Source organism: Hyperoodon ampullatus (genome assembly GCF_949752795.1).
Source record: "Hyperoodon ampullatus genome assembly, chromosome: 1".
Taxonomy (NCBI): domain Eukaryota; kingdom Metazoa; phylum Chordata; class Mammalia; order Artiodactyla; family Ziphiidae; genus Hyperoodon; species Hyperoodon ampullatus.
In genome coordinates this window covers 58,608,025-58,632,314 of record NC_136914.1, presented here as the reverse complement: position 1 = coordinate 58,632,314, position 24,290 = coordinate 58,608,025, and the positions used below count along the sequence as shown (strand labels likewise).

Genomic DNA, 24,290 nt, shown 5'->3' with positions numbered 1-24,290 from the left:
TCTGTAATTTTCAGTGAAGTTGAACCAATTTATACTGGGTTGATCTTCCATGTATGCTGCAAATAATTTCCTAGTATTACAAATAAATTTCCTAGTATTCTTAGCCACTATTAAAAGTTAAAAGTTCATAACAATGATTTAACTCCAACAGTATCTAAACTGCAGCATCTAAGCATAATACATTCATGAGTGAATTCACTGAGCACTTGCTATGCTCCAGGTACTATGCCAGGTTCTGGAACAATCATAAAGAAGCGACCCTGGGACAGACAAGTTGACAAGTATTTTCAATACAGTATGATATGTGCTATAAGAAGGTGCAGGGTGCTATAGAAATACCTAAGAGGGGAACCTAACTCAATCTAGTTTGAAGGGAAGGCAGCACTGAAGCTGAGACCTGACAGATAATAAGGAACTAGTAGTCAGGTTAAAAAAAAAAAAAAAGAAAAAAAAGGAGGAGGTTAGGGAGTTCCAGGAAGAAGAAATATCACACACAATTAATGTTTCTGGCAAACTACAAATATTTGAGTATTGCTGAAGCACAGAGTTAAAAGGAGAAGTGGTGAGAGATGAGACTGAAAAGGAATATGAATTTTATCCTGAGGACAATATGGAACAACTGAATGATTGTAAGCAGAAAATCTTCATGAACATATTTGTATTCTAGAAGGAATATTCTGGCTACAATGTATAGAATATATTAGACAAGGGCAAGGCAAAAGCTAGGGAGACTCAGATAGCAGACTGTTGTAGAAATTCAGGAGAGATATCAGTGGCCTCATCAAGGCAGTGGCAATGACCATTTATTCATTTAACAAATATGTGGTAATCTACACATCAGGTACTAGGGATAAAATGGCAAACAAAAATTAAAACTTTCTTTGTCCTCATCGTCTTGATACTCTGGTCGAGGAAATGAACATTGATCAAGTAATTAGGCACACAAATAAATTTAGCCAACATGTGTAACTCAAGATGCATCGGTCTAAGAGGCAAAGGGCGTCTAGAAGAGGACAACCTGACCTAGTTTGGGGCAAGGAAGAATTTACAGAAAAGTACTCTGGACTGATATCTGAAGGATGGGAGCTGCTAGGCAAGACAGACTACAAGTTCAAGAGCCCTGTGGTGACAGGAAAAATAGCAGGTATGGTGAGAGTGCAGAAATAAGGGGAAAGAAAGTGTGATAAGATGAGGCTGGAAAGGTAAGTAGGGGCTAGGCAGTAAATAAATTCAAGAACTATTAGCAGGGACATCCCTGGTGGCGCAGTGGTTAAGAATCCACCTGCCAATGCAGGGGACACAGGTTCGATCCCTGGTCCAGGAAGATCCCACATGCCGCGGAGCAACTAAGCCCGTGCACCACAACTACTGAAGCCCACATACCCTAGAGCCCATGCGCCACAACTACTGAGCCCACATGCCGCAACTGCTGAAGCCTGCGCGCCTAGAGCCCATGCTCCACAACAAGAGAAGCCACTGCCAACGAGAAGCCCGTACACCACCACAAAGAGTGGCCCCTGCTCGCCGCAACTAGAGAAAGCCTGTGCACAGCAACAAAGACCCAACACAGCCAAAAAAAGAAAAAAGAAAATAATAAATACTAGTATATGAAATTGGGAGGACTTGGTGAAGGGAGTGGAAATGAGGTATAAGGGAAAGAACCATGTATATGACTCCCAGATTTTGAGCTTCTGCAACAGAAGTAGGGAAGAAATGGACCATTTTAAACCATAGGAAATAGAATCTAAAACACTTTGTAGTTACCTGGATGGCAAAAGGAAGGAAGAGAAGTCAAGGATGATATGTAGATTTCTGGCTCGGACTATGGGTATCATTCAACAACAGGGAATGCTGGAGACAGAGTGGGTATAAGCGTATAAGAGAATGAACTCAATTTTAGGTACACAGTGGGTTGGGGTGTCTGTGGCCAGTATGATAAACACAAGTCTAGATTCTGGAGACAGAGCTAACGTGGAAAAAGATTTGGACATCATCAGCATATACACAATGACTGGAACCACAGCAGTGATTAGATATATATATTTATCTATACGCATCTCTATACTTCTATATTTCTACACTTATTGACTGCTTATTATAAAAGCACTATATTAAATACTTTAAATGATAATTTAAGTCTTAAAAGTATAAAAAAATTTTAATAACACTTTTTTAAAAAGATTATTTATTTGTTTGTTTATTTATTTATTTATGGCTACATCGGGTCTTAGTTACAGCAGGCGGGATCTTCGTTGCAGCATGCGGGATCTTTCGTTGCGGCACACGGGCTTTTCTCTAGTTGTGGCATGCAGGTTCTTCTCTTCTCTAGTTGTGGCGCGTGGGTTCCAGAGCACGTGGGCTCTGTAGTTTGCGGTGTGTGGGCTCTCTAGTTGAGGCATGCGAGTTCAGTAATTGAGGCGTGCAGGCTTAGCTGCCCCACAGCATGTGTGATCTTAGTTCCCTGACCAGGGATGGAACCTGTGTCCCCTGCACTAGAAGGCGAATTCTTTACCACTGGACCACCAGGGAAGTCCCTAATACCACTTTTTAAAAAGGAAACATGGGCACTGAAATAGGAAGTTATTTGCCCAAGGTTATACAGCTAGTGAGTAACACAACTGGGATTTAAATCCAGATCTGGGAACTTCCCTGGTGGTCCAGCAGCTAAGACTCCACGCTCCCAATGCAGGGGGCTCCAGTTCGATCCCTGGTTGGGGAACTAGATCCCGCATGACGCAACTAAGAGTTCACATGCTACAACTAAAAAAGATCCTGCGTGCCACAAGTAAGACCCGGTGCAGCCAAATAAATAGATAAATATTTTTTTTTTTAAAGTTAAAAGAAAAAAAAATCTTGATCTGTCAGACTCCAAACTGCAACTAATCACTATGCTCAGAAAGAATATGTTAAGTGAGAAGAAACAATTACAGAGGTTAGAACTGTGAGGAATGCCAATATTTAAAGTACAAGTAAGGGACTTACTTGGTGGTGCAGTGGTTAAGAATCCACCTGCCAATGCGAGGGACACAGGTTCGAGCCCTGGTCCAGGAAGATCCCACATGCTGTGGAGCAACTAAGCCCTTGTACCACAACTACTCAGCCTGTGCTCTAGAGCCCACGAGCCACAACTACTGAAGCCCGTGTGCCACAACTACTGAACCCCATGCACCTAGAGCCCATGCTCCGCAACGAGAGAAGCCACCGCAATGAGAAGCCTGCGCACCGCAACGAAGAGTAGCTCCCACTCTCAGCAACTAGAGAAAACCCGCGTGCAGCAGCGAAGACCCAATGTAGCTAAAAATTAAATAAATGAATAAATAAATAAACATAAAAACAAACAAACAAAAGAAAAAACAATAGCTCTGCAAGACAGCTGCTGCTGAGTGTTCTAAAGCAAAGAAAGGAAAGGTAAATTAAATACTCTTCAACATTCTTTCACTATTTAGACTCTCTGTTTTTACTGGATACAAAGCTAAAGTTACACAATTAGTTAAAATGACACTGGAGAAGATGGTGGCTGCATTGTCTTTTAATCTCCAGTTCTCACATAAAAACAAACAGGGTGGGACTTCCCTGGTGGCGCAGTTGTTAAGAATCTGCCTGCCAAGGCAGGGGACACGATCGGAGCCCTGGTCTGGGAAGATCCCACATGCCGCAGAGCAAGTAAGCTTGTGAGCCACGACTACTGAGCCTGCACCCTAGAGCCCACAAGCCACAACTACTGAGCCCACATGCCACAACTACGGAAGCCCGTGCGCCTAGAGCCTGTGGTCTGCAACAAGAAGCCACTGCAACGAGAAGCCTGCGCACCGCAATGAAGAGTAGCCCCCGCTCACCGCAACTAGAGAAAGCCCACGCGCAGCAGCAACAAAGACCCAACCCAGCCAAAAATATAAATAAATAAATAAATAAATAAATAAAACAGGGCAACTAGGATGACAAAATAAAAAATCCACAAAGATCTATGACAAAACTTAGTGACAAGGTATTTTCATGGTTTCCAAAATATGAGCAGGTAGGGACAAAACCTGTATGTATTAGGGGTGCAGGGAGGGGGGGACTTGCTAGTCCTAAGAACAGATACTCCCTGGAAAGTATAATGGGCCAATTTGAGAAAGTCAGCTGAAATTGGGAGAATTTCTGCACATTCAAGGGCAATTGTGAGGAGACAGAGGTAAGGTGTGAAAGAGGCTGGAACATCCTGGGCCCACATGAACCTTCAAAACTAACAAACCAATGATCCCTTGCCAGGACAAAGTGCCCCCACACTGAGGAGAAATTATTGGACCTAGAATCCAAACTGAGGATGCCAGGGATCCCAGAAGCAAAGGAAAGAGATGACCCAGATAAAAGTGAGGGGAGAATCAACCAGAGCTCAGAAAGTGGGAGACCTTTTTTTCTTCTAACAGCTTTATTGAGATATAATTTGTAGACTGTATCTTAAACACTATCAAAAATAAGAGATGCAGGGCTTCCCTGGTGGCGCAGTGGTTGGGGGTCCGCCTGCCAACGCAGGGGACACGGGTTCGAGCCCTGGTCCGGGAAGATCCCACATGCCGCGGAGCAACTAAGCCCGTGCACCACAACTACTGAGCCTGCGCTCTAGAGTCCGCGAGCCACAACAACTGAAGCCCGCGTGCCTAGAGCCTGTGCTCCGCAACAAGAGAAGACACTGCAATCTGCACATCGCAACGAAGAGTACCCCTTGCTTGCCACAACTAGAGAAAGCCCGCACGCAGCAACGAAGACCCAATGCAGCCAAAAATAAATAAATAATTAAAAAAAAAAAAAGTAGAAACAAAGGACAAAGACTTTTCATAAATGAAGAATATATTGGAAGAAATACAAGACTGATTAAACACAACAGATGATGCCTTAATTTTGAAATTTTGAAAATTGAAATAAAGAAAAAGATAAAAAAGATTTGAGATAAAGAAACAAAGGATAGAGAAAAACAGAGCCAACATACATATAACAAGAGTCCCTAAAGAAAAAAACCAAAGCAATCAGACAAACAAAATACCAATAAATTAGGATTCAAGAAAATTTTGCTGAAATGAAAAAATACATATATTTGAAACTACAAATTGTGTACACTGTGTACTCAGAAGAACAACACCAAAATATATTCTAGTAAAACTACTGATTTTTAAAGAAAAAGGAAAAAAGCTTTTGTATTCAGGCAAAAAACCAAATCACTTATAAGGGGAAAAAAAAAATCAGACTGGCATCAGACTTTTTATTATAGTATGCTTTATTCCAATGGAAAAACATATTTAAGATACTGAAGGAAAGAAATGTGAACCAAGAATGTTATATCCATCCAAAATGATTTTTAAGGTATAAAGTTACAAACAAGGTATTATCAATAGTGAATATTGTTTCCATGAGCCCTTCCTTGGGAATCTTCTAGATAACAAGTGACAGACAACAACAAAAAAAAACTGGAGAGACATTGACACAAGGACCAAGGCTGTTATTATCAATGAATGTTAACATCACAAAAAGAGAAAGAACTACACATTATATACCTCCTGATGGAAGTGCACCACTGCCTATGAAATAATTTTGCCACAAACAAACAAACCTGAATTTATAGGAAATACAGAAAACAGAAGAGCATGTTAAACGATATCACAGGGAAACAATACTCTAGATTATGAAAACTTGGTTTCTTAAACAATAATAAAAAGAACTACAAGAAAAAAACAGATGGAAGAATCCATATATTGAAGAGACTTAACGAAATCATACAACGTAAGACTCTTATTTGGGGCTTCCCTGGTGGCTCAGTGATTAAGAATCCACCTGCCAATGCAGGGGACACGGGTTCGAGCCCTGATCCGGGAAGATCCCACGTGCCACGGAGCAACTAAGCCCATGCGCCACAACTACTGAATCTGCGCTCTAGAGCCCGCAAGCCACAACTACTGACCCGTGTGCCACAGCTACTGAGCCCGCACGCCACAGCTACTGAGCCCGCACGCCACAGCTACTGAAGACCACATGCCTAGAGTCTGTGCTCCACAACAAGAGAAGCCACCACAATGAGAAGCCCACACACCACAATGAAGAGTAGCCCCTGCTCATCACAACTAGAGAAGGACTGCACACAGCAACAAAGACCCAACCCAGTCCAAAAAAATTAATTAATTAATTAAAAAAAAAAAAACAAAACTCTTATTTGGATCCAGGTTCCAAATAACAAACTACAGAAAACAGAGCATGTATGAGGCAATTGAGAATCTGAAAACTAATTTATATTTGAAGATATTAATTACTATTAATTTTTTAGATGTCATAACAATATTGTGTTTTTGTTTGTTTGTTTATTTATTTATTTATATTCACTTTTGGTTGCGCTGGGTCTTCGTTGCTGTGCGCGGGCTTTCTCTAGTTGTGGCGAGCGGGGCTACTCTGTGCTGCAGTGCGCGGGCCTCTTACTGCAGTGGACTCTCCTGTTGTGGAGCATTGGCTCTAGATGCATGGGCCTCAGTAGCTGGGGCACGCGGGCCCAGCAGCTGTGGCTCACAGACTCTAGAGCACAGGCTTAGCAGCTGTGGCACACGGGCTTAGCTGCTCCGCGGCATGTGGGATCTTCCCAAACCAGGGCTTGAACCCTTGTACCCTGCACTGGCAGGCAGGTTCCCAACCATTGTGCCACCAGGGACGCCCGTATTGTGAGTTTTTAAAAAAATAACCCTTTCCTGGCCTTCCCTGGCAGTCCAGTGGTTAAGACCCTGTGCTTCCACTACAGGGGGCACGGGTTCGAACCCTGGTTGGGGAACCAAGATCCCACATGCCACGTGGCGCAGCCAAAAGAATAAATTAAAAAAAAAATAATAATCCTTTTTCATTAGAGATACATACCCAAATATTTATGGGCATAATAACATGTTATCTAAGGTTTGCATCAGAATAATTTCAGGAGCAAGAAGCGAGTGGGCATTTGGATGAAATAAGATAATTTTTGCAGCTGGAAAACGAACACATCATTACACTGTCAACTTCTGTGTATGTCTTGTATAAGTTTGAAATTTTCTACTATAAAAAGTTAACAGAAAGAAAACACATGGATTTAGTGTTCTGATCCATCCATTCAATAAATATTTGTGATTCTTCTTATACACAACTCTAAAATATTACCCACTCTTACCCATAGAAACTCATTTTGTTTCACTCTTTGTATTTTCAAGATCACATTTGCAAAGTTTTAAGAAAATTTCTGATGAAAACGGATAGAATTCTATCCTGACTTAACAGATCACGAGAGGCTGGCTATAAATTCTTTCTCAATGAGACTCAATTCCAAGAATGACTATCAAACCTAGTCCACAAAGGACATGATTTTTTTTTTGCTCAGTGATTCATACCTATAATCTCAATTAGAGAAAGCATGAAAAAAGACTTACCTGTTTTATGTGTGGATTCATGGCCATTTCAGTTACATTCTTTTTGGTCTCACAGAAGATAATAGCCCTCCCTTCAGACCCACTGTAGACTTGAAGGACATCTCCAATAACTGCTGGCCTCTGAGACCAATGGCACTGGATGGCCAGATGCTTTGAAGAAAGAAAATATCAAATATCTGCTTCATTAAAATTATTGAAAAAGATTTCTCTTGTACATTTTTTTTTCTATTTGTTCAAGAATTGGCCTTCCTGGAAGACAATAAGACGATTCTCCCCAACCCCATTTGAAAACAGCAATCAGTAGGTGAAAGGATAAGCAAATTGTAGTGTACTTATATAGTGGAACACTGTCCAGTGATTAAAAAGAACCAACTAGGGCTTCCCTGGTGGCGCAGTGGTTGAGAGTCCGCCTGCCGATGCAGGGGACACAGGTTCGTGCCCTGGTCTGGGAGGATCCCACATGCCGCAGAGCGGCTGGGCCCGTGAGCCATGACTGCTGAGCCTGCGTGTCCGGAGCCTGTGCTCCGCAGCGGGACAGGGCGCAACAGTGAGAGGCCCGCGTACCACAAAAAAAAAAAAAAAAAGGAACCAACTACTGATCCATGCAACAATACGGATGAATCTCAAAACATATGCTGGGGCCTTCCCTGGTGGCGCAGTGGTTGAGAGTCCGCCTGCCGATGCAGGGGACACGGGTTCGTGCCCTGGTCCGGGAAGATCCCACATGCCGCGGAGCGGCTGGGCCCGTGAGCCATGGCTGCTGAGCCTGCGCGTCCGGAGCCTGTGCTCCGCAACGGGAGAGGCCACAACAGTGAGAGGCCCGCGTACCGAAAAAAAAAAAAAAAAAAAAAAAAAAAAAAAAAAAAAAAAAACATATGCTGGGTGAGTGAAGCCTTACAGAAAGAGTATACACAATATGATTCCATTTGTCTGAAGCTCTAAAACAGGCAAAACTAATCTATAATCTATGATGGAAAAAAAGCAGAACAGTAGTTGCCTCTGAACGGGGACTGGGCAGAGGCACGGGGGAACTTTCTGTGATCATGGTAATATTCTTTGTTTTGGTAGGGGTTTGGGTTACACACATGTATGAATTTGTCAAAACGAAGCAAATGTACACTTAAAATTTTGCATTCTGTTGTATGTAAATCTTATCTCAAAAATTGTAAATATTAGGTGGATGAACCTTGAAAACATTATGCTACACGAAAGAAGCCCGACACAAAAAAGCCACATGTTGTAATGATTACATTTACATGAAATAACCAGAAGAGGTAAATCCATCAAGACAGAAAGCAGACTGATGGTTGCCAGGGGCTAGGAGAAGCGGGGAATATGGTGTAAATGCTTAATAGTTACAGGATTTCCTTTTCGGGTAATGAAGCGTTTTGGAAGTAGATAGAAGCAATGGTTGTATAACACTATGAATGTACTAAATGACACTGAATGGTACACTTCAAAGTGGTTAATTTTAGTTATGTGAACTTTACTTCAATAAAAAAATTATAAATATTGAACTCTAGCTAAAGATATTGCAAACTAAAATACTTATGGGAAATTATACTGATTTCTGCAATCTGAAATAAATAAAAAAATAAGATGGATATAGGGATGAGTAGATATGCAATAAAGCAAATATAGCAAAATATTAATGGCAGAATCTAGCTGGTGGGTATATGCGTGTTCACTGTAAAATTCTCTCAACTTTTCAGCCTGTTTGAAACCTTCATGATAAAATGTTGAGGAAAAAATATACTGTAACATTTTAAGTCTGTGCATTTTAACATATTATATCTCAATAACATTGTTTAAAACAATTAATTACATAACACATGGAAAAAAGAGATAAGCACAAAGAAGAAACTAAGAATCATTTGTACCAGGTATGTCAAAGTCTTGCTTCTTCCTCCCTACCTCTCAAAAATAAAAATAAAAAAGGTCCTGGGCTTCGCTGGTGGCACAGTGGTTGAGAGTCCGCCTGCCGATGCAGGGGGCACGAGTTCATGCCCCGGTCCGGGAAGATCTCACAGGCCGCGGAGAGGCTGGGCCCGTGAGCCATGGCCGCTGAGCCTGCGCGTCCAGAGCCTGTGCTCCGGCAGTGGGAGAGGCCACAACAGTGAGAGGCCCGCGTACCGCAAAAAATAAATAAATAAATAAATAAAAAAGATCCTGAACCTGATCAAGCCTCACAATCTACCATCAACTCACAGGAAAATGAAAGCAGAGGAACATGTTAACTAACACCACAGGGATGCAAATCAGCAAAATTGAGACTATGGGAAACTTGTAAGACAAATGATCAGTTCTTTTCAATAAAGAATTGCAAAGAGGGGCTTCCCTGGTAGCGCAGTGGTTGAGAGTCCGCCTGCTGATGCAGGGGACACGGGTTCGTGCCCCAGTCCGGGAAGGTCCCACATGCCGCGGAGTGGCTGGGCCCGTGAGCCATGGCTGCTGAGCCTGCGCATCCGGAGCCTGTGCTCCGCAACGGGAAAGGCCACAACAGTGAGAGGCCCGCGTACCGCCAAAAGAAAAAAAAAAAAAATTGCCAAGAAAGAAAGGGACAGAGGAACCTGTATTTTAAAGGATTTAACAGAGGAATGGATAAAGAAGATGTGGGGTATCCATACAATGGAATATTACTCAGCCATCAATAAGAAAATGAAACCATGCCATTTTCAACTACATGGATGAATCTAGAAAGTAAGTCAGACAGAGAGACAAATACTGTATGATCTCACTTATATGTAGAATCCTAAAAAACAAAACAAAACAAAATAAACAGACACACAGATACAGAGCACAAAATGGTGGTTGCCAAAGTGCAGGCGGGGGAGGTGGGGACCCAAAACAGGTAAAGGGGATTGACAGGTACAAACTTCTAGTTATAAAATACGCCATGGGGATGCAATATACAGCATAAGGAATACGGTCAAAAATATTGCAACAACTTTGTATGGGAACAGATCATTATTAGATTTATTGTGGTGCTCATTTCACAATATATGCAAATATCAAATGACTATGCAGTACACCTGAAACTACAAAATAGTGTACGTCAACTATATTTCAATTAAAAAAAAAGATGGTGAATAAACGTTCAACACATGGATTAAAAAAGACTTTAAGACATATAAATTAGTAGCAATATAAGGATCTTACTTGAATCCATATTCAAACAACCTATTTACAAAAAAAAGACAAATAGGGTAATGTGAACACTAGATATTTAAAGATATTAAAAAATTGGGTTTTTTTTACTATGATGGTAACTTTGTGGTTTGTTTGTTTGTTTTTAAAGAGCCCTTATTCTTTTAAAAATATATATAATTATACAAAAATGAAATGATGACTGGACTGCTTCAAATGTAGGGATTAAAGAATGTATGGGGGTATAGAAAAGATCAGTGTTAAAGCCTGGTGATTGGTACATCAGATCCTTTGTACTATTCAACTTTTGTACATGTTTGAAAGTGTCCTTAATAAACTTTTCTCTTTTCTTTTTTTAATTTATTTTGGCTGCACTAGGCCTTAGTTGCGGCATGCGGGATCTTCATTGCAGCATGCAGGCTCCTAGTTGCTGCATGCATGCGGGATCTAGTTCCCCGACCAGGGGTCGAACCCAAGCCCCCTGCATTGGGAGTGCACAGTCTTACCCACCAGACTACCAGGGAAGTCCCATTAATAAACTTTTCTTCACTGATACACTTTATGCTCTTAATGTAAAACTTTCAGCCATTACAAAATATACAAAGCTTCCTTTGACCATCCCATACTATAGAAGTTCTCTTTCCCAGAAGTAATCATTATTATTAGTTTGATGTTTATCCTTCCCACCTAACTTTGTACATAAATACCTAAAGAATCTATTTAGGATTATTTGTGTATTTTTTAAAATAGTATGATTCAGTACTTATCATTTTATAATCTGCTTTTAATCAGTCAAATTCATTCTTTTTCATCATTACATTGTATTTATAGATTATACTCTTGTTCACCTGGACTATTTTTATTTACATACACATATATGTACATCTTTCAAATGTAAAAGTGACATATATGGTACATACCTGTCAAAATAATCCGAATATTACCTTTAATTCTTTTTTTTAAAAAAATACTATAGGTTTAAATTTTCATGGAGTCAAAATTATAAACCTTTTCCTTTATGGTGCCTTCTTCTGTCTTTATGTTTAGAAAAGCCTTCCCTTTCCTCAAATCAAATAACTGTTGACCTACAATCTGCTGTAAATTATTTTATGGCTTAATTTTTTTAAATCTTTGGGAATATTTTTGGTATATGGTATGAAATGAGGATCTTTTTTCCACCTAAGCTTTAACAAATTATCCCAACACCAGCAAATTGGGATGAATTACTTCGTTTTTCACATTCTACATACTTTAAGTCTGTCTCTGTGGATGCCTGTATATCTCCTGTTAGGACTTGCCTGTTCATAAACTTTCTTCCCCCTATTTATTTTACTCTGCTCTTGAGTCTCAGACTATAGAAATACATAGGTATCTTATTGACTAAGGGCAAAAAAGAGATATTTGGCCTGAACTGGTACTCAAAACGTAAGTTTAGCTTCAACAAATTTCAAAATATCAACTAAAAGCTAAAATCTATCACACTGGAAAGCTACTTACTTCCACAGTAGTTGCAGCCTTTTGAGTCATTTTCCCAACAAGGTCAACCTGTTCATATCTGGATTTCATGTATTTTTTTGCAACTTTGTATACCCACTGTGGGCAAGTTGCAGAAAAAAGTAAAGTCTGAGGATTGTCTTCAGAATCTTAAATAAACAAAAAGAATTCAAATGCTTTCTTAATTTCTTAATATCCCACAAAATAGTCAGCTCTTAAAAATCCCCCCAAACTTCAAAGAAATAATGAAAAATTCAAAACTTGGGGTGAATTTTGAACATATAAACTTTACTGCAATTATCAAAACTTTCAACTTTCAAAACTGAGGGAAAATATCAATATGAAGAAAACTGAACCTAGAAGGAAGATGAGAATTTAAGAAGTAACAATGAGCAAAGAAATCAGTAAAATGAGTTAGTAAAACTACTTACTATAAAATAATACATGGAAAAAAGTAAAGAAAGCTAAGAAAATGGTTGAAGTATGCTATTGTACTTTAAGAAAACAGATACCAAATACCTTTAGTTTTGTTAGAACACTGGGGACAATGTATTAAAAGTCATAAAATAAAAAATTCATAAGCTTTTAGGTAAGAAAAGAATTGCTAATGTGCTTATTTTGAATTAGGATATACCAGTTTTGTAGGATTCGTGGATAATATCTTCAACTTGTTCAGCAAAACCTAAATCTAACATTTGATCCACTTCATCAAGCACAACGTGGCGCAGTTTAGAAAGATCTAATCGGCCGCTCTGCAGATGATCTTTGATACGACCAGGGGTCCCAACCAAGATGTCAATACCATTTCGAATATGATTAACTGTGAGAGGAGAAGAAATATCAATAATATGTAAAAATTCAAATGTAGATTTTAGATTTGAGTAGCAAATAGATCTTTGTGCTGCCATCATACATATTTACTTACTTTGGCTTTGGTATGATGTTCCACCATAAAAACACGCCACACTGAGTTTCCTAGTTATATCTTTGAAGTCTTTGGCTACTTGGTTTGCCAGTTCCCTTGTAGGAGCCAAAACAAGTACCTAAGCAAAAGGTTTAAAAAACAAAAAGGTAAGTTTCTGTAGACCTCTAAGTTCAAACTGAGAAGACTATTTTTTAAGGTGCATTTAAAACTAGGAATCTCATCATTAATGTCACAGTATTTAAAGACAGAGCACAAATAACAACAAGAACAGCTTATGTTTATTATATCCTCCCTTATTTCCTTAAGGTCTCCTTTCAAAAGTCACTTTCTCAGTGAGGTTCCTAACCCTCTTTTCATATCCTCCCAACCGTGCTTAACTGTTTCTCCTTAGCACTTACACCATATAAAATATTTATATTCTACTGATTTGCTCATTGTCTGTCTCACCCACTAAAATGTAAGCTCCATGAAGACAGGGATTTATGTCCGTACTATTTATTATTTATGTCATACTATTCAATATATTCCCTGAACTTCAAACAGTGCCTGGCACAGAACAGATACTCAAAAAATATTTGTTGAGGGCTTCCCTGGTGGCGCAGTGGTTGAGAGTCCGCCTGCCGATGCAGGGAACACGGGTTCGTGCCCCGGTCTGGGAGGATCCCACATGCCGCAGAGCGGTTGGGCTCGTGAGCCATGGCCGCTGGGTCTGCGTGTCTGGAGCCTGTGCTCCGCGGCGGGAGAGGCCACAGCAGTGAGAGGCCCGCGTACCGCAAATAAATAAATAAATAAATAAATAAAAATAAAAAATATTTGTTGAATGAGTGAATGAATGCCCAATATGTGCCATTTTTTAAAAAGAAATATTTCAATTTATTTGTTAAGTAGAATATGAAACCGAATTTGTAGCTAGTACTAAAGAATGGACTTAACTGTTTGGTATTTAATGAGAGCAGCTTCTTCTACACAGGATCCCAAGAGACTTACTGAAAAAGGGGCAAAGCCCCTTATTAAGCAAATAAAACTCATGTTTCAAACAGGTTATACAAAAATTGATTTACCTCTATTTCTCTTTTTTTGATATTTAGAAAGTACAGATTTAACAAAAAGTAGCCAGCCATAAACTTTCTACATACAATGCTGATTATAATTCTGCAAACAACGAAAGTGCTTTACACAAATTATTTAATTTGATCCTCACAAAAACCCAATGAGGTGGCATTACTTTCCCAGTTTTACAAATGAGGAACATGAGTCTTAGAGAAGTTGAGTCTTGCCCAAGATCAAGTAGCTAGAAGTGGTGGAGCTGGAATCTCCAGTAATGTCCTTCTAGCATAAAAGCTTTTTAAAGGCAGTGTTGGGACTGTGTCCTATTTCTATTACTTTCAGACTTCCTAATTTCACCTAAGAAACAGAACTCTCTAAAAAAAGATTTGTCCTGTTCCAAGACCACTATTATTTAATTATATTCATATATGTGAATTTACTTTTACACTGTAATAATATTTAGGAGTCTCAAAGAACAAATTACTTTTAGCCACATATCTGTTCAAATTTTGATACTGATTCTTTCTTTTTCTTGGCCATGCTGCACGGCATGCGGGATCTTAGTTCCACAACCAGGGATGGAACCCGTGCCCACTGCAGTGGAAGTGTGGAGTCTTAACCACTGGACTGCCAGGAAAGTCCCAATACTGATTTTTTTCTTCTTCACGTTTATGAACCTGAAAGTGAACATAGGTTCTAAAAGGGTCAAATTTTAGGCTAAAATTTCACTAGGTCCTCTCTCTTCTTTACTACTGATAAATTAAGACAGATCTCCAGTACTCCAACAACACAGGGAATAGCAGTATCATTTCTATAATACTCTTAAAGTCAATCAGTAAAATAAATATTATTTACTGAATGACCAAATAAATAAATACCACTTCAGCAAAATCACTGTTTAAAAGCAAAGGTCAGAACTGAAAAAAGAGAAGAAAAAGGTCACTAAATATACTAACTGTAAATACTCCTAAAATTAGATATGCTGGCTTCATAATATACAGTTATCAAAGACAACTATGGATCCATACACATTACATTCATATGCAATAACTCACTTTAGCTTTACTTGAGATTTATCTTAAAAATCAAATTTTTGCTTTAGGACCTGAATTGTTACTTTATGCCCCAGGACTGACTAACTTTTCTACCTTTGGGGTACTTGAACTTAAGACCAGTATATTGTGGTTTGTTTGTTTGTTTTGGTCACGCTGTGCAGCCTGCAGGATCTTAGTTCCCAGACTCAGTCTCTGCTTGGAGATTGAACCCGGGCCACGGCAGTGAAAGCGCCGAGTCCTAACCACTGGACCACCAGGGCATTCCCAAGACCAGTATACTCTTTCTTTCTCTTTCCATTAGAGTAATGTTTAAACCTTTTACTCCCTATAATGGTTACCTTTGGTGAGCGGCTTTTTTTAATTGTCTCTTGATTTCTTTGGAGTCTTTCAATCAAGGGGATGGCAAAAGAGAATGTCTTTCCTGTTCCTGTCCGCGCTTGAGCAATTAAATCTTTTCCTTCATATACAGGACCAAAAGTCTTAACTTGAATAGGAAAGAGATATGTTACCCCTCGACCTGTAAAATGAGATTTCATTGAAATATTTACTTAAGACCAGCAATAGGAAAAACTACATTTATTTGAAAATAACATTCCTGATTCATCAACGTGTGCCTAAAGATACATCACCTAACAACATTTACAGTTATTCCTACCCCAAAGAGGAATTATTTAAAAATTGGTCTGAGGGACTTCCCTAGTGGCGCAGTGGTTAAGAATCTGCCTGCCAATGCAGGGGACACGGGTTCGAGCCCTGGTCCGGGAAGATCCCACATGCCGCAGAGCAACTAAGCCTGTGCGCCACAACTACTGAGCCTGCGCTCTAGAGCCCACAAGCCACAGCCACTGAAGCCCACGCATCTAGAGCCCGTGCTCCGCAACAAGAGAAGCCACCGCAGTGAGAGGCCGGCACACCCGCACGCATCAACGAAGACCCAACACAGCCAAAAATAAATAAATTTATTTAAAAAAAAATTGGCCTGAACTTTTGACAAATACATATAATTCTTTAAAGTTAAAAACCGAACCGAATACCAAAAAAATGATGTAGAAATAACTGCAATTAAAAAAGCTATTTCTCTATGCTTTGTATATTCTCCTTTGGGTCAGAAAAGGCACAAGAGTTTTCTAAAATCTAGTTTTAGATTTTCAATTGCATATCCATTAAAATTCATTGTACCTTTCAGAAGATTTATAGTCTCTTCAGAAATAGGGAAATTGGAGAAGGCTCCTTCTTTCTGTTCACGTGTTAGGGTCTGTCAAAATGAAATCAAAGACCTAACTGATATAGTTCATATCCAACCAGGTATTTAGAATCTTTCATTCATTTACTGCTTTTAGTTCTACTAAATGAGCTAACAAACCAGCTTTAGTTAGTATTTGCAAAAACTGTATAGATTAACTTACAAGATAAATTAGTGGGAAATTCTTTTAATTTCAAAAGGATCTCTTTAAATAACAAGCTTACTTAATACACTTTCCCATAATACATTTAAAAATGATTAATTCACATATAAAACTCTTTAGAAATACATTTACTATATAGATCAAAATATAATTCCAGGGGCTTCCCTGGTGGCGCAGTGGTTGGGAGTCCGCCTGCTGATGCAGGGGACATGGGTTCGTGTCCCAGTCCGGGAGGATCCCGCATGCCGTGGAGCGGCTGGGCCCGTGAGCCATGGCCGCTGAGCCTGCGCGTCCGGAGCCTGTGCTCCGCAACGGGAGAGGCCACAACAGTGAGAGGCCCATATACCGCAATAAAAAAAAAATATATATATATATATATATATATATATATATATATATATATATAAAATTCCACTTGACTGACGGTATTACGAAAGAGGTATTCAATAATCTAAATCATATTCACAGATATAGATAATATTAATTATGAAGATTAACACAAGCCTATAAACCCGCCCCAAAAGAAGCTAAGCAATGAGGAAAGTAAATTGTTTCTAAAACTAAAAGTTAAATAAGTTGTTCTATGAATCTAAAAAGCATTTTTTAGGTCAGTAATACAAGGAAAGGTTCCTGTAAGCTTGAAAATTTCTCAAACATATATAGAGGTTAGCATGACATTGTCATTTAACATCTATTGAAAACTTTGTGTACTAGTCAATTCATATATAGAACAAAGACAATATATCTACTTAAAAACTTTATTACTGGTTGTTTAAAGAAGGTAGTTTCAAAACCACACACCATAACAAGTTTCAAACTAAGAACCAGATAAAAGACATAACATCAAATTCAAATTTAATCCATTTAAGCAAACCTCAATGTTATCTTTTTAAGATTAAAAGAAAAAAATTTTATTAGAAAAGTACACATTTTCTAAGGTAGATAGATAGTGGGAAGCAGCCGCAGAGCACAGGGAGATCAGCTTGGTGCTTTGTGACCGCCTGGAGGGGTGGGATGGGGAGGGTGGGAGGGAGGGAGATGCATGAGGGAGGGGATGTGGGAACAGATGTATATGTATGACTGATTCACTTTATTATAAAGCAGAAACTAATAAAAAAAAAAAAAAAGAAAAGTACACATTTTCATTGCAGAAATTTTAGAAACCACATATTAAAAGAAATTGTAAAATTATCTACAATCCAATCAGCTAAAGACACATTTGAAACACACACTCCTCCATGCACATATACATTTTTAAATGAAATAAAATCATGTATATACTATTTTGTAATCACTTTTTTTTCATTTAATAAGATAGATTGAATACCTTTCTAACATATCTATGCCCTTTAAGACCAATGCATTCTATTACATAGCTATAGCGTATTTTATCAAACCAATTGCCTACTATCAGACATTTAGGATGTTTAAATTTTTCGCTACTACCAACATCACTGTGATAAGATACTGATTCATACACCTCTGCACACCTCATGATAATCTCCTTAGGAGGATAAATTCCTAGAAGTAGAACTCCTGAACCCTAACATAATCTAAACAAAATAATAAACAGGGCTTCCCTGGTGGCGCAGTGGTTGCGAGTCCGCCTGCCGATGCAGGGGAAACGGGTTCGTGCCCCGGTCTGGGAAGATCCCACATGCCGCGGAGCGGCTGGGCCCGTGAGCCATGGCCGCTGAGCCTGTGCATCCGGAGCCTGTGCTCCACAACGGGAGAGGCCACAACAGTGAGAGGCCCGCATACCGCAAAAAAAAAAAAAAAAAAAAAAATAATAATAATAAACAGTTAAGCTTATTACAATACAGAGCACTATAGCAGGCAAAATCCCAACAGAGCAAGAAGTACACTCTGCTGCTCAGCAATACAGATTTGTAGGGCCTTACTTAGAACAACTCTCTAACATATGTGCTTCCTGACAAATAGCAAACTCACAAGTAAAATAACACCATATTGTAAAGCAAGAATTCACCATTTTTTCTCAAAGCTCCCCAAAGATTACACATTAAATTAAGCTCAAATGTATTTAAATTAACAGCAACTATCAGATTTGTTAAATGTAAAGATTATTAAATACCATGAGTTATTAAGGATATCAAAGTTGTTTTTTGCTTAAGAGCTGAGTAATTTAATGACAATTTGTAATGCCCAGATAAACCTATGAACTCTGCTAGAGGAAAAGTGCAAGAACAAACTGAGTAAATTCTGTGCAAGAATATACCTACTCTAACAGATACTGGCAAAAGTAATGAGTCCAGGAATGAAGATTCTATACTAAGCATGTTTTCTATACCTCCCAAAAAATTAATAACCAGGAGAACAAATTTCTTCAGATCATTTTTATATGTTTCATTTCTGTTTTAAAAAAGCAAACAGCTTTAAGACTGAGTTACAGTAAGACCTAAAAATCATTGAAAGTTGCTATTGTTACAGAAGTACAAGAAACAGAAGGCAAAATATACAAAGTCAAGAGGCCCTTATGTACCCCGTTTCAGAAGGTCAGAACTTAATTCATAAGTAATGATGAGGACTGAAATTACCGTAAGAAATGCAAGTAGGTGACCATCAATAAGCAATCTGGAAAATCTATTTAGGAACCCAAATGTACAGGAAAGATTTAAACTTGACCAAGTCCCCCCTGCACCAATCTCTTCACCAAGAAAAAGGCAATATAATGAAAGAAACAAGAGACAAAGGGGAAAAGGCTCAGGTTTCAGCTGTATAGACTCCCCAGTCCAACTGAGAGTATTGGACACTAAGCAGGAAATATTGTAGAATCAATTCTAATTAGTCTAAAAGAATCAAATTATCCTGTATTTCAAGGATAATGTCAAATGCAAAACAAAAAGTATCCATACCTCTTCTAGTTTATTATCACTTGATTTATGAGTAGAACTATCTAAGGATGACACTCGCTTTGATTTTTTTTCATATTCATCAATATCTCCATTTGACAGATCTTTTCTTCTTGACTTACGAGATTTAGAAAATTCATCTGAAAGTCTATTACATCCTTCCTCAGTGTCACCATTTAGTTTCTCTTTCATTTTAGCTTTTTTGGGTTTGGGAGCATCCAGGTCATCTGCAACACCATTTTCTCTTGTTTCTGATTTCTCATCTGAGTCATAATGGTGCCTTGACTTCCTTCTATCACTCTGTGGAAAAACAAAGAAGCAGTGACAAGAGGGTCACAAGGTTTGCTTTGCTTTTAAGACTCAAGAGAAGTTATAGAGTATGACTCCCCCAACCAGCAAAGCTCAATCTACGGTAATCTTGAAAAGGTACCTGGTAGAAATCCGGACTGGTTGCTAATGCCAAGACTAAGCTTTACCTATTGCTTTCTTTCTCATCCCGAATCTTGCACTCTTAAGACCTGGCCTCTAGTCCCTCTCTAATCCCATTATAACATTTAAGGGAAACTGAAATAGCTTCTTTTCAGTAAAAGAATGAGAACTCAAGATTTATAAATTAAAAAACAAGCAAAAACTTCTATCTCCAAGAAAAAAATTAATATTTTACTGAGTACCTACCCAGCATTGTGTAATATGTTTTCGGCTTATCTTGTTTAAATCTTCATAACAACCCTATAAGGGAAGTACAGGTCCATAAGCCCTTATCCGAAATTCCGATATCCATAAAGCTCTGAAAACCGAAAGTTTTTTTGTAACTTATTTGGAGACAAAACCTTACCTGACCTGAACTCATTTCGTGGCAAAATTTGACTTCAACTAATGTGAGACTATCTGTAATCTTTATTTATTCCACTTGGTATGAATATTCACATTTAACATTAAGGTGTTTGATTATAGGTTCGGGGCCCCAAACCCTACTAGGGTGTTACCCTTTTAAAAACCCCAGAATTTTGGGCTTTCCTGGTGGCGCAGTGGTTGAGAGTCCGCCTGCCGATGCAGGGGAAACGGGTTCGTGCCCCGGTCTGGGAAGATCCCACATGCCACGGAGCGGCTGGGCCCGTGAGCCATGGCCGCTGGGCCTGTGCGTCCGGAGCCTGTGCTCCGCAACGGGAGAGGCCACAACAGTGAGAGGCCCACATACCGCAAAAAAAACCCCCCAAAAAAACAAACAAACAAAAAAAAAAAAAAAAAAAAAAAACCCCAGAATTTTGAATTCGACAACATATCTAGCCCCAAGTATTTTGGATAAGGGATAGCAAACCTGTATCACCTTTGCCATTTTACAGATGAGGAAACAAGTTCTTAGAGATAAGTAACTTGCCAAAGACCTACATATGGGATTTCTTGCAAGTGAAAGTGCTAGAAATCAAGCTCTGTTTGACTTGAAAAACCCATGCTCTTTTCACATCATGCTTCCTCCCTGAACTTTGATAAAAAGGTTAAAGAAAAGCCCAATTGTTATACTCCTATGGAAGGATAACTATATTAGTAATCCCAGAAAATTTTTTAAAGTTTCAAAACTTTAGTTAATAGACCTTTAAAAAGGGGGGAGGGGTGGCTTTCTGCAACTTTAGTTTTGAAATGCCAACTTTTGTTTTAATATTTGCAGACAGCAAGAAATGATTTGGAAAGTTAGCACTTCAAAATTACTTGGTCAGATGTTCAAAATAAATTAGATGGAAATGTTCAAAATAAATTAGATGGTAGTGACTAGTCTTGGTAAAAACTACCAGCACCAAAATTTTCACCATGATTTACACAGTTTCTACAGAATACTTTCACATACAATTTTCTCATCCATGAAATAAGAGTTGCTATGAAAACTGAATAACATACTTGAAAATGCTTTGTAAACATTAGAGTTTTACATTAATATAAGTTATACAGTTATATGTTACATCATTTGATCTTTAGTTAACTGAACTATCCCACATCTCCCCAAACCAATAGATTCTTCTATAGAAAAACAAGATTACAGAGCAAGCCTCAGGGCTTGAATTGCTCCTGGGCCCTGCACTTCAGGGAGATGAAGCAAGGTAAAATGAGACCTCTAGGTTCAAGCCCAGCAATAACCCAAGGTGATGAAATACATTGTTCCACATCAGATCCACAGTGCTTGACACTCTCCATCTTCTTGGCTTCCACAACACACTATATTCCCTCCTTACCCTGTTACCTCTGTCTTCTTCAATGTCTCCTCTCCCTTCTCCTTCTGTGGATGATGCTCCTTAAGTCTCTGTTCTCTATGTACACTTTCATACCATTTTCATGGCTTCAACATACACTTCCAGGCTTCCTTCCTAACCTGCACTCCAGTTCTGAGAACCTAAAGCCCAGCTCCATATCTTAACACATCCAAAACCAGTTACCTTCATCTGGATGCCAGACCACTATTTGAATGCTCTATTTCTATTAGCTGGTACTCCAATCTGTTTCCAAATCTTTAGTTATCTTTCATAATTAAAGGAAAATCAACAAGTACCTCTGGAGAAACTACAACGTGAAAGCCACTAATTCACAAGGATATAGTGAAATGCAAGCATGGGCAAAGATATGGTCATTTCCCTCAAGGATCTGTGGGAAATACTTGGGAAAGATATACTCAGGAAGAATGAGCTAACTTTACAAGGAAGGGCATAATAAATGCCAATCAAATGATAAAGATAGCACTCGAACAAGACTTCAAGGGGGAATGAGATTACTGTATGTGTACACTGGAGTGGTTATAAAAGACATAAACTAAACCTTCACAGATGGATAGAATATGGATGCAGAAGGAGGGACAAGTATTTTAGAAGGAGCAAAAATTAAAAATAACTGCTTGGTGATTCCACTTACATGAGTTATCTACAGCAGTCAAATTCAGAGAGACAGAAAGGAGAATGGTAGTTGCCAGGGGCTGGGGAGAGAGGGCAACCGAGGAGTTGGTGTTTAATGGGCACAGAGCTTCAGTCTGGGAGAATGAAAAGTTCTGGAGATGAATGAATATGATGTCTGCAGACCAATGTGAGTGTACTTAATGCTACAAAAATGTATACTTTAAAATGGTAAATTTTATAGTATGTGTATTTTACCACAATAAAAAATAACAACTGCTTGGCTGGAGTAGCAAGTTTACCTTGGTGATAAGGTCAGAAGAGTAGGTTCTGCTCTCTGGGACAACAGAGAATATTTTCATTCTTCTGTCAAATGTCAGCCTTCAAACACTGCTTCCTTACCCTCCAAGCTCTGTTTTCTTTTCTCTAGGTCTATTTCTTCTTTTGAGGGATGGGGCAGGAAGTCTCTACAACTCTTCTAACAGGTTCCTTGAGGGCAAGGACCTTCCTGGTGCCCAGCAAAGAGTCTGGCATAAATTAGGCTCCATAAACATTTGTGAATTGAATGAAAACACTAACATAAAAGGCTATTACTAATACAACCCACGCGATCTCCATCACAGCCAAATCCTGGCAATTTTGGCTGTGACACTTTTCCTCAATCCTCTACTGACCCGTTACCGAGGTTTGTAAATCTAAGATCGCTTTCCCCAAGATTCTCGAATACAGGACAGAATGACGGAGAAGTTACACATATTCAAGGCGATCGTTTTTCTTAATCATCTTCTAAGACGGCCAACGAGAACCAAATGACAGGCCTCGCTGCTTAAGAAGAGGACAGAAAGAACAGATTCCGCGATGAGAACTTGAGTCTGCCCATCTCGTAGGCGCCGACAGGAAGGACGGGGACCACGGGAGGCCGGGCCCAAGCCCAGTGCTGCCCTTCTCCAGGTTAGGGGTGTGGAGGTAGTAATGGTCCCGGAGCGACCTCCCAGGGACGAGGGTGGCGCGAGGAGAGGCCCTCGGATGCTCCGGCCCGGTTGTGACAGGCCATCAGGTAGACTCCCCTCCCCACCCAAGCCGGCACAGCCCAAAAGGAGGCGCGGCCCATCCTCAGCGCACCTTTTGCCTCTCCTTCCTCTGGCTCTCGGTCTCCTCCAAAGGTGCCTCCAGCTCCATAATGTCCCCCCAGAGGAGTTTCCCAGGCATCATTCGCCGCCACCACTGCCGCCGCCTCCCTCTGGGCACGGCGGCCACAACCACCAACGGGTAACGACAGGGTGAAAGGAAACGGGGGCAGGGCCGCCTCCCGGCCAGGGCCGTGCGTCACTTCCGGGACACGCACCGCACGGCGGGGTAAAATAATCCCGGATACTCTCCGTTTAAACTCTCTCCTTGCGACTCAGTCTCCCATCCAATGAATGCGAGGAGTCTCGATTGGCTCACCCTTCTTCTGAAATGATTGGCTTCTAGAGTAAAACCCTGACAAATCTACATAAAGGAAGCGCGAACTGATTAGCATAAAATGTTCGGATTTTTTTTTCTCCCTCTCCCCCTCCCCCACTCCGAACATTTCTCTTTACCACAGCGGAGATGCCTCGGGGCTTCCCAGCATTCACTGCTGGGGCTAGGAAGCCCCTCAACGGCGGCGGACAGCGGCCGCACGCCCGGCGGGCCGGCAGGAGAACCTGCCCATTGTTGGGGGGGGGGGGGGGGGCGGGGCGATGGGAGCGCCAAGCGCCGCGTCGCCTTTCGACGCCGGAAGCTGCGGGCCTCGGCCCCGCCCGTTGCGGGGTGAGGCGTTAACGTCGAACGGCTTCGCCCGAGGCCAGCGGCCCTGAGTTGGTGGGAAGGGGCGTTTTGGGGTCTGGAGTGGGCTAGATGGGCTTGAGGTGAAGACTAGGCCCGGACAGCCTTCCCTCAAGTCTTAGGTTTTAGACATGAAGTTGGTCCTTAGTTTAGTTTAGGGCCTTCCCACCCTCCCCATTTGACATTAGAGGAAACTAACCCCCTAAAAGAGGGATTTACTTGTCTGAAGCCACACAGTTCGTGGCACACAGT

General features: G+C 40.1%; 1 protein-coding gene across 2 annotated transcripts in view; it reads right to left on the bottom strand.

The window, feature by feature from the left end:
- DDX50 (DExD-box helicase 50) overlaps positions 1-23,441 on the bottom strand; it is a gene marked incomplete at its 5' end in the record, with an annotated part of 34,444 nt that extends 11,003 nt beyond the window's left edge. The window contains 9 exons of one of the 2 annotated variants that reach the window (XM_079716548.1): positions 7,413-7,562; positions 12,057-12,202; positions 12,688-12,873; positions 12,979-13,096; positions 15,419-15,597; positions 16,260-16,335; positions 19,360-19,656; positions 20,032-20,085; positions 23,352-23,441. In XM_079716548.1, the coding sequence (XP_079572674.1) occupies positions 7,413-7,562; positions 12,057-12,202; positions 12,688-12,873; positions 12,979-13,096; positions 15,419-15,597; positions 16,260-16,335; positions 19,360-19,656; positions 20,032-20,085; positions 23,352-23,441 (1,296 nt within the window). The remainder of the gene's footprint in view (positions 1-7,412; positions 7,563-12,056; positions 12,203-12,687; positions 12,874-12,978; positions 13,097-15,418; positions 15,598-16,259; positions 16,336-19,359; positions 19,657-20,031; positions 20,086-23,351) is intronic. The other variant, XM_079716549.1, reaches the window with a different exon arrangement.
- Positions 23,442-24,290: the final 849 nt, after the last annotated feature.